General features: G+C 42.6%; 2 protein-coding genes across 4 annotated transcripts in view; one reads left to right on the forward strand and one right to left on the reverse strand.

Moving 5' to 3' along the window:
- Positions 1–573, reverse strand: part of NAE1 (NEDD8 activating enzyme E1 subunit 1) — a 38,146-nt gene extending 37,573 nt beyond the window's left edge. The window contains exon 1 of the mRNA XM_075765264.1: positions 374–573. Coding sequence (XP_075621379.1) covers positions 374–539 — 166 coding nt within the window. The 5' untranslated portion in view covers positions 540–573. The remainder of the gene's footprint in view (positions 1–373) is intronic.
- On the forward strand, positions 353–5,817 carry PDP2 (pyruvate dehydrogenase phosphatase catalytic subunit 2). Of its 3 annotated transcripts, none has more exons than XM_075765268.1 (2): positions 353–493; positions 3,707–5,817. In XM_075765268.1, the coding sequence occupies exon 2, from the start codon at positions 3,766–3,768 to the stop codon at positions 5,365–5,367; it is 1,602 nt and encodes a 533-aa protein (XP_075621383.1). In that variant the 5' UTR covers positions 353–493; positions 3,707–3,765; the 3' UTR covers positions 5,368–5,817. The 3 variants fall into 3 exon arrangements, with proteins under 3 accessions (XP_075621383.1, XP_075621382.1, XP_075621384.1); XM_075765267.1 differs by lacking the exon at positions 353–493 and adding an exon at positions 655–793; XM_075765269.1 differs by lacking the exon at positions 353–493 and adding an exon at positions 766–1,071.
- Positions 5,818–10,759: the final 4,942 nt, after the last annotated feature.

Here is a 10,759-nt window from a genome sequence, read left to right on the forward strand (position 1 = left end):
GGCCTCAGCACTGAAGAGTGTAGAATAGTATTTAAACAAAACAAAGCAAAACAAACCAACAAAACTCCTAAGGCCCCCTCCCTCAGCAGAATAACGTTTTTTGAGCTTTACTGGTGGGGAAAAAATCTTGCTGATGCCTTTTTTTTTTTCTTCTTTCTTCTAATGTAGCTCATCTGCTTGAATTTATTAGTCACGTTGTTACCCTGCTTAAAATACTCCGGAAAGCGAGGAGCACAAGGCCGAGATCGCCTGACCCTTCCTCAGCACCTCGTCAGCGCCGTGAGGCGGCCAAGGGCACGGCCCTATTGACCGAGCGCGGGGCAGCTGAGGTGACGGGAAGCTCCGAGGCCCCGCCCCCGGGATCTCTCCTCACCCTGGGCCTGGCGGCAGCTCCGGAGCAGGTTGTACCTCGCCCCTCCACAGCTGTGCCCGAGCTTGCCGGCGAAGGAGCTGCTGCGGTAAAGGCAGGCGCTGAGGGGAACATGGCGGAGAGGTGAGAGGGAGGGAAGGGAGGCCGGGCTCGGCCCCACGGGCTTCATCCGTCCCGCCGCGTCTTGACAGGAACCCGCGCGCCGCCCCCCGGCGCGGCAGTTACTCGGGGTGGGGCGCCGAGGGCGGCTCTGGCGTCGGAGGCGCGGGTTGGGCGACGGGGCTGTCAGTCAGCGCCCACCGCCCGCGCCGTATCGGCGAGCCCGGAACCTGCGGGCGGCGGTGGTCGCGTGGCGGCTGCGGCCGGTGGGCGCGCCCGGGAGCGCCGCGCGGGTGGGGGCACGGGCAGCCGCGGTAGCGGGAAGTAAGTGCTGCGGCCGCCGGAGGGGCGCGCCAGCCGCCTCCGGGGAGCGCGCGGGGGAGCGCCGCGGGGGGCTCGTCTGGGCGGCGGCTGCCGCCGGCCCTTCCGCCGTGGCACCGGCTGAGCCGGGCAGGGGGCCGTGCCGCGGGGCACAGGGAGCGGAGCCGGGCCCGGCTTGACAAGCCTGCCTAAGGGGCAGCTCTCGCGGCAGCGGGAGGACGGAGCGGAGCTGTGGGGGCAGGAAGGCCGTGAGGCGGCTCCGCGAGGAAAGGCCCGCGGGGGTGTGTGAGGGGCAGGGGCTGTGTGTGTGGTGGGGCAGGGTGTGGGGGCTGTGGGGCAGGGGCTGTGCGGTGCGTGGGGTCACTGAGGGGGTGCTGTGTGGTGGGGCAGGGTGTGGGTATCAATGAGTGGGTGCTGTGGGGCTGGGGAGCTCGTGAGGGCGGTAGCGGAGTAGGGATTGGTGTGTGGGGGACACAGGTTGGGTGTGTAGAGCATGTGTGGGCAGTGTTGGGAGCATGCGTGAGGGGAATATGGGGATGTGGGGGGTTTTGGGGGGGGGGGCTGTAAAACTAAATGTAATGGATATATGTTATTTTATTGGGAAAAGCAGGCATTCTTCTTCTGTGAGTCCCCAGTGCATACTCTGACTTCCCAGCAGCAAGTGGGCTGTGTTGTGGGGGCAGTTTGGGTTTCAATGATTACACTAATTCATCTGATGAGGAAGTGCTGCGTTTGGTCCTGAAGTAGTAGGTGTGCCACGCAGGGAGTGTGAGGTTTATGTAATTGGCTCTTACATAATGGTCTTTAGGATATTGCTTTTATTAGCACTGCTACTGTATTTTAACATGACCTGTGGTGGAGTGGCTAATGGACATGAGTGGGTGTCCCGGGTAGGAGCAGTGGAGTCTGCACGCTGCGACTGGGTAGGAACCTGAGGAGGTGAAGAGTGTAGTCAAAGGCAGTGAGTAGGGGTGGTTCAGAAATGTGCTCCGGGACTGATCTATGCTACCTGACCTTAGGCAAACACACATCTAAAAACTATTGGGCAACTCTGCTGCTAGGAAGAAAACCCACCACTTTGCTATGTTTGTTAGCCAGCTGATGTGAACAGGTTAAGTTTGCTCAAAACACTGTTTCTATCAGCTTTTTGAGTCAAGAACATGAAAGTCGTCATTGTTTCAATCTCATGTGGCTCAGTAGGGCGGGAAGAGAAACAAGAAAAAACAGGATGAGGAATGGCTTGTCTTGTACTGTTGATGCTTTTTGGGTTTAGCTGATGCTGGAGTTAGTGTCAGCTATCTCCCTATTAGCTTTGTTTTGGTTACGTTCTCCCTGCAGTACAATGAAAGGTGTCAGGTGGGTTGGGAGATGCCAGTGTCCCAGGGGACAGCAGGGGAGCCTTGAGCAATGAACTGGCATTGCCTTTTCCATCTGCTCTCCTGATATCAGCAGTAAAATTATGCTGTGTCTTCATCTGTCCTCATAGAGTCCCCAGAATTGTAGTGGTGAGGGCTTCTCTACTTTTTTCTGTTAAGCATGGGGTGGTACACTTCAGAAATGTTTTGTGACATATTGCTTTTGTTTTCTACATGGGATTTCAGTAAAATTCTTGGGTTGTATCAGTAGGCTTTTTGTTTAGAGCAGTTCAAATTTGTTTTTAGCTCCTGCCAACTTCTTAGAACCATTTTTATGCAACTGGCCAGGCGGGCTGCTTAGTATTTCTCATTAAATGCCCTGCTAAAAAACCAATATTGCAGTAATATGTAGCATATCTGGCCTGAGACCTTGAGCACATAGTGCTACAGGCCACTTGAAAGTGGGTCAGAGCTCAAAGAAAACTATATTGTTCTAACTGACTGCTAAGATTATCTTTTGGGAGTAATTGTACTTGAAGTGCTATACTATACAGTTAGATTTTAAATCCATGGAGCAAAATTCTGCTGTGAAGTAAGCATCTGGTTTTACTTAGCAAATCTCACAGCTTGAATACCTTACTTAAAGTAGGAGACAATATGATGGACCTCCCCCGTGGCAACTGAAGAACTTCAGCTGTTCAGGTGCCCTAGGTTTTAGTGCTGTTGGCAGCAGAGCTCTTCACAGTTGCTTGTTCTAATTGCACTCCAAATGAACAAGCCAAATTGTAAACCTGTAAAAGTTGTCAATGTAACTATGCTGTAACTTTCACTGCATCAAAGAGCACGATGCTGTGATAAATGCATTAATTAACCATCAGTAGAATCTGCCTTAAGCCATGCAAAAAATCCTACCTGTGTGACAGTTGGTTAACACCTTGAAGGTTAAAAAAAAAAAAGTAGTCAAGCTTATAAGCTGGAAGAGAATTGGAAAGGTAGACTAGCTTCTTCTAGATGTGAAGATCATGGTGATTCATATAAATCATTAATTTGCCACATCTTTCAGTTTTTTCTTTAGCGTTTGAATACTGATCTTCTCTTGGGTTTGGTATTTAGAGTGTATTAATAGAGTTGTATTCTAGCAGGCTTTTTTAAAGTCGTGTATTTATTGTCACTTCAGTTCCTATTTTCTAACTCATTGGATCTGTTTCTTCTGTGTCATGTTCAATGAGGCTTTTCACTGAACAGTTTACGATTACCTATCCTGTAATGTTGGAATGTCTTCTTAGCCTTGCCACAGTGAGGAAAAACATGCCTGGAAAATAAAAATTAGCTTTTCTGATGAGTTAACTAGAGAAGGGCTGTCACATCCTAAGCTAAATTCACCAAGTCTATAATTAAGTGATGGAAATTTATATCACTTTTAAGATGTCTCTATAGCAGTCTCTTTTGGAAAAATGTTTGGAATATTTCTGTGAGCTCTAGACTTGCTTTTGTATTGCTATACAGAAAGCTTCTTGTGGCCCTTCTAAATTTTTATACCTTTCCTATTTTTATATTCCAGGCTGTAAGGATATTCTCTGTTCCTGAAGGAAGGTGCTCCTATTTGTGGAGTGACTTACGATGTCAAGAACTGTATCATCCTGGATCTTAAGCTCAGCAAGAAACAGCATTGTTTTACAAGGAAAAGGACGTTTGTACTCAATCTGTATCCCAAATAGAAACAAGATAAAATGGAAGTTTGTTTTCTCCAAAAAGCGTCTCTACCCTGCTGGGAGCTGCAGCTTAGACAATACTTTCTCCTTAAAAAAAGCATTCCGACACACTTCCACTGAAGAAGAACACTTTTCTTTCCAGTTGTCTCCATCACAAATCAATGATATACTCAGAGCAGGTGAATTATCCCATAAAATACTGGATTTGAATGGTAAAAATGCAAATTCTGTGTTGAGGTTTGAAAGTAACCAGTTGGCATCCAACACCCCTATTGAAGACCGCAGAAGTGCAGCTACTTGCTTGCAGACCACAGGGATGATGTTTGGAGTCTTCGATGGTCATGCAGGTTCTGCGTGTGCTCAGGCAGTAAGTGAGAGACTACTTCATTATATAGCGGTTTCTCTCATGTCTCGGCAAACCTTGGAAGAGATTGAGCTTGCTGTGGAGTGCATGAAACCAGTTCTGCCTATTCTGCAGTGGCACAAGCATCCAAATGATGTAGAGTATCGAGAAATAACCTCACAATATTTTGAGAACCTCCGGGTTTACTGGCAACACTTATTGGACCTAGACAGTGAGCCAGGATTTAGTTTAGAAGAAGCCATGATATGTGCATTCAAAAGGTTAGACTCAGACATATCGCTGGAAGTTCAGGCTCCCCAGGAAAATGAATTGATGAGAAATATTGCCCTTCAAGTAGCTTTTTCTGGTGCAACAGCTTGTGTAGCTCATGTTGACGGTGTTCACTTACATGTTGCAAATACCGGTGATTGCAGAGCAATTTTAGGGGTTCATGAAGAAGATGGAACATGGTCTACGCTCCCTCTAACCCGAGACCACAATGCCTTTGATGAATTTGAAATCAGAAGATTGAAGAGAGAACATCCTAGATCTGAGGAGAAAACCCTATTTGTGAATGACAGATTACTGGGGATTCTCATGCCCTCCAGAGCTTTTGGAGATGTGCAATTAAAATGGAGTAAAGAATTGCAACACAGTGTTCTCGAGAACAGCTGTGATGTTGAGGCTTTAAATATTTATCAGTATGTTCCTCCAAACTACCATACACCCCCTTATTTAACTGCAGAGCCTGAAGTCACATACCACAAATTAAGAAGCAAGGATAAGTTTCTAGTTATTGCTTCGGATGGACTGTGGGAGATGCTAAGTAATGAGAAGGTTGTAAAGCTTGTTGCTGGACACCTTACAGAGCTTAATATGCAGAAACCACAACTGGCTTTTGAGAAACCAGTGAATTTGGGTTATATGCACAGCTTGTTACTTCAGAGGAAAAACAGAGGCATTGCCTCGCTTGACCAGAACATAGCTACTCATTTAATAAGGCATGCAATTGGAAGTAATGAGTATGGGGAGGTGGACCAAGAGAAACTTGCTGCAATGCTGACACTGCCTGAAGACCTTGCGAGAATGTACAGAGATGATATCACAGTTACTGTGGTGTATTTTAATTCAGAAACAATTCAAAATTACTACAGAAACAATGAATAGTCTTGCGCTGCTGCTGTTCTATACCACTAGCCAACTTTGATACTGAAACCATTACTGTCTTTCTCTGATAGTCAAGCTGTTACCAGTGTTATGGCCTGGAAGTTCCTAAATGTTGGTGTTACTAGTCTTGACAATAACTTTCTAGAAGTGAGTTTGGTGAAAGTTCTCTGGGTTTCTAGGTCTGTATGCACTGAAGAAAAACTTTTATCAAAAAGTTCACTGAAATGTAACTGAATATTGCTGACCCGGTTCTGATTCCATGGGAACCACTGGTAAAACTTTCCAAATGGACAAACGAGACAAATTTCACTGAGACTGGTACAATTTAATAATGGATGGATAATACCTGTAGCTGCATAGAGTGTAAGAAAGGCTCTGCTCTTGTGGAAAATCAGTAGCATCCTATTGAAGCACTGTAATTGAATTAAATAAATAAACTACCAAACCTTATTTGATGTAACAGTGTCAGATACTTTAACAAATTGCCTTGTATATGTGAAGACAACACTAAAGGCGGCTGTTCAAAGAGCCCTGGGATTGTCAGGCACTTTTTTCCTAATTCTTTTTTTGAAGCTAGGAAACAAAAATTGTATTTTCTTCCACAATTATTTTGAAGTGTGAATGCATATTCTCTTAACTCTGTGTGTGGACTTATGTGACTGCTGACAGTTCAAACACATGAGGGACTTCATGATTATGTGTTTAGGAATTAACAGTACTAGACTTAAGCATTTTAGTGTCTAACTTGCTTAAAGAATATACCATTTTATTAACTACTGATCTATGAAGTGCTATGCATCAAATTCTCCAACTGTAATTTAAATGAAGTTTGACAAATAAAGAAGTTCAAAAATTCATTTACTGTAAATACAGCAAAAGAGAGATCACCTTTCTCTTCAGGTTTAACTTAGAGAGAAATAACAGTGCTGACATTTCACCAAAATGTTTAATCTTTACTTTAGTCTTGCCTTTGAATGACAGCTTTTCCTTATAGGTGCAGAGTTATTTTCTCTAATGAATGTATGTTTTAATCTCTGAACATATACTTTTGTGTATTTTACCATGGTTTTCTTTTATACTTTGCTTTCTAGAGTGCCATGCCAAGCTTGCAAATTAGCTGTATTTTCTTACATTTCACATATGGTGTTCTCTAGTGACTCTTTTTCCTTGTTTATGTACAGCAGTAACTGTTGCCCACAAGAATGTGTGTACTGGGAATATAGGACTGTTTACTGCTGTTGCTACAGAGTAAGAACTTATGTGGGCGCAGTAGGGGGATAAAAATACTGCTTCCCCCCCCCCCCCAAATTTCACTTAAAATAAGTGTTATCCTTCTGTGGTTTAGCAGATTAAAAAGTACTTACATTTTTTTCTCAAGATCTTAAGTAGATGAGATCTTGGGGTATAAACTGGTAGCAGTTGTGGATTTGGGGCTTTTTGTGTACTTTTCCTCCAGATAAAAGTTCTCAGTGCTCTTTCAGGCATTTAAATAATCTGTTTTGAAGATTGATTAGAAGGAAACTAAAATTGTTTAAAAAATATTCATGCTTTTGGCCTATTCAGGACTGACCTGCAATTCAGTGCTACAATTGCAATCACTGAATTCATCCATAACAACACCTCTTCTGGAAAACCAGTTTACTCTGAAGAGGTTTTTTTTCATGTAGTACATATTGGAGTATCTCCAGCAATTCCACCTGGAGGCAGGTAGCCCTATTTTTCAGATAAAATGAGTCTGTCTCTTTCCCTAGATGTCGACAAAACAGGATTGGCTCAAGAAATCTGACACATAGATCTTGGTGGCAGGGACTGCAAGAAGACTTTAGGTATGTGCAAGACGTTAGAGGTTGCTGAAATTCTTGTTGCTTTAAAGCGTGCCCTCATCCTTGAGGCTGGTACTGTGGAGACTGAGCTTTCATCTGCCAGAAAAGGGCAAATGGTGAAGGTCGGGCCCTGTGTTGACCTTGGGAGGGGTCTGGTCTACCTACAAGGCAACTGGGTGAGGAGAGGAGAGCTCCTCCACAACATTGGAACCTTTCTGGCTTGAAGTGGGCTGTTTCCATTTGCTCTTACAAATCCTTTTGTGTGATTAGTTATGTGCTTCACTGCTTGGAATTTAGACATAAAGCAGTAAAAGAATGCAGTTCTAGACTACCTCTTAATAGATAAATTACTTAACAGTATAGCTAGAGGAATAAAGGGGCTAAACCATATTAGAGTTGATAGGAAGTGATAATTTTTTTATGAAGATAATCTGACATAGAGCAAACCTGCCACTGCAAAACTAATGTAGCAAACCAGCTAGTATATAGTCATAAAATAAAAATAAGCTGGTTTTGTTCTTTTCACCACCCAGTGGTGAAATCTAGGTTGTCTTTTGAAAGAGTCATTGTGCTACTATGTCATCTAAAGTGTTACTCCTGGATATGTTATTGTGTGTAGGTTGTAACTGCAAATTGATAATGATTGTTTTGCGGAACATTTTTGACAGCAAGAAAGGTACTATTTCTAATTTCATGTTAGTTTTGTTCAGTTCAACGTGCAACGCTATAATTATCCTACAGTGGAAAAGGATAACATTAAACTAGTTAGAGGTCTGGGGTTTCTCTTAAATGCAAATCATGGACTTAACTGCATGCTCCCTGGAATCTGTTGCAGGCCAGTGAAAGCACCCTATCCATACTTGTGGTAAGGAAAATATTGGTTCTACCTGTTTGAGTTGGATCATAGACATTTTCATCTCTAACTACAAACACAGCTAATAGGCATTAATAAAATAGTATTTTGTGACTTGGAGAATCAACAATGTTTAAATGAGCGAACTAAATGTATTAATCTGCTCCTGCAAGCACAATGATGTGAAGATCTGATAGCACACTTAGATACAAGCCCTGCAACGTCAAACATATGTTGGAACAAACATCTTTGCAGTCAGTCTGTTTGGCTTAGGTAAGATAGTTCTGCTTGGCATTTGTTTTCTTTCTTTCCACAGCAGTCCAGGGAAGCAATAGTCAGAAACGGCGTCACTCAAATTGTCCCTCAAAATGTGGTATTATGAGCATTATGATTCAAGTAAAATATCTGAGGTTAAGCATTGATGTAAATACTAGATAAACATGATTTTCTTCCCTGAAACTTAAACTGTGGGTTGAAATACAACTTGGGTTGAAATTGATGCTTATTTATATTTAAATATTCATAATGTATTTGGAGATTTGGGGGTCTTTTTTTTGGTAACTTGTTTGTACATGGTGAGGGGGATTACTGTTTTTGTAAGTAAAAAATTCATTTTACACTTAAAACTAATTTTTATTAAATGGTGAAAGACTTAATGTTTCGGTTGCTGCACTGGAATCTGGCATTCTTTCTGCGGAATGCTCATATGAGAAGATGCCAGATACCAGGTCAGAGAGTGTAAACGTTCAAGCTGGGGTAAAAGTAAATAGTTTAGTAGGTGGTGTGAGTTTGCTTAAGTGTTTGCAGCTCTGGTTTTCCCACAATGGAAATAATTAATAAATAAAAGTAAGGACATCTTGATACTATTGAGGTTCCACTAAATTAACAAGTCAACAGTGGGAACACAAGTTACTGGCCAAAATATCCAAAGTGTGCTTTAGTTAATTTGACAACCTACATAAAAATACTTTGATAGGCTCACATGCACGTATGTGTTCATCAGCAGTTAAAACATCATTGTAATGTTAACATCAAGTATGTGTTGTAATTGTCTTAAAAATATGCAAAAACCCCCTACAAATACAACATCCATAGAAACATTGATAAAATCCTTGAATTACCACAGACCAGTAGCAGGGCAAGTGTTTGTGTTCTTAGTCTTCAAGGCTTAACTTAATTTCCATTAATTCCAAGTGTTTGTCTCTTTTGGGGTGGTAAAGAGAAAAGAAAATTATTGGGGACAGATTTTTTTTTTCCTTCCAAAAGAAGATACTTGTCTAAACTCTGAGGAAGAGTTTTTGGTGATATTCTAGTTGAACAAAGGCTCTCTGTTCAGAGCTATAATTGTACTGAGAACTGAAAGTAGAACTGTGCATGCCTTGTGGTTTTGTCAGATATCAATTAGTCACGCTAGTGGTGTGTACTCTTTACTACTACAGCCTTAATACTTCAGTAGAAAAGTAAGAATCAAAGGCATTTGTTTCTCTTGGAATTACAAAGCATGACGTGACATGAGGACAAAAAAAAGTTTTTCTTTCTTTATATCTGTTGCAGAGAGATTAACCTTCAAAGAAGTATTATTGTCAAATAGAACACTTGAAATTTTACTTAATCTTTGTCTTTATCCTGAAGAACTGGTTCAAACTGCTACTGTTGGATCTCTCCAGTCATTGGTTAGGTAAGAATTAGTCTTATTTCTCATTGCATTAGTTAATTGCTGCTCAGAGACTTTACGGCCCTTTGGCCTGCACTACAGTGCCACGCTAACAAGCGGTGGGACATCTACTTGGGTCTGGCTTCTTTGAGCCTGAGCTATTGGAGACTCTCAGCGTGGTTTAACTGAAGTTCTTTAACAACTTGAAGGAAAAAGATGAGTGGGAACCAAGCACTTGTGGAAAGGAAACAGAGTTATGGTTTCTATTTGGGTTAAGCAAACTTAACTGAGCACATCTCACTCCTTAAAGAGGAAACAAAATACCTTTTTTTTGTTTGTTTTTGCCTTCTGGCAAGATTTTTTGAATTGGCAACAATGCAGAGGGGAAAAATTTGGTCAACTAGCGGTGCTTAAAAGGGTACTGGAGCCCTAGGCAGCAGGTAAGTGGGTCATAAAGCACACTTCTCATACCTCCCTGCTGAAAGTTCGGAGCCAACCCTACAGGGACTTGTGCTAGAGTGGGTTGATTAGTTCAGGCTCTGACTTTGTATTTCTCTTAAATCAGCCAAAAGATGCTAGCTATGGAAATAGTTCTTCCTGGCTGTAGGCTACTGAAGTGCATTAGAAGCCAGCAGCTTACGGTCAGCTCAGGGGGGTTCTGAGTTCCAGTGGTGGAGCCTTTGATGTGCTCTTTTCTGGTTTTGTTCAGTGTGCTTTGCTTTGTGCTCTCTGAAATGGTCTTTGTTGCTTTGAGGTGGCTCCCGCATCACTACTGCATGCGCCACAGTTTTGTGGTGCTTTTCTTAACGAAAAGGATTTCAGTTTCAGTGCGTTACTGAATAAATCTTTGACTTTGTACCTGCAGAACTGAGGTTGGCCAGAAGATGTCATCTGAGCTTTGCAAAAGGAGAGCTGTGTTATGACTTCAGTCTCTTTGCTATTATGTATTTGTTCATATGCTTCAGGTGCTGTTGAAAAATGGAGAAAAAAACCCCACCAATCACCTACACACATCTTAAAAATTCTGTGGTTTATTAGTACTTCCAACTTGTGAACTGGGTA

This window comes from Balearica regulorum, chromosome 13 (genome assembly GCF_011004875.1).
Source record: "Balearica regulorum gibbericeps isolate bBalReg1 chromosome 13, bBalReg1.pri, whole genome shotgun sequence".
Classification (NCBI taxonomy): domain Eukaryota; kingdom Metazoa; phylum Chordata; class Aves; order Gruiformes; family Gruidae; genus Balearica; species Balearica regulorum.

Bases quoted from the DNA above. Each gene is read 5' to 3' on its own strand.
- PDP2 (XM_075765268.1), top strand. From the start codon at position 3,766: ATGTCAAGAACTGTATCATCCTGGATCTTAAGCTCAGCAAGAAACAGC.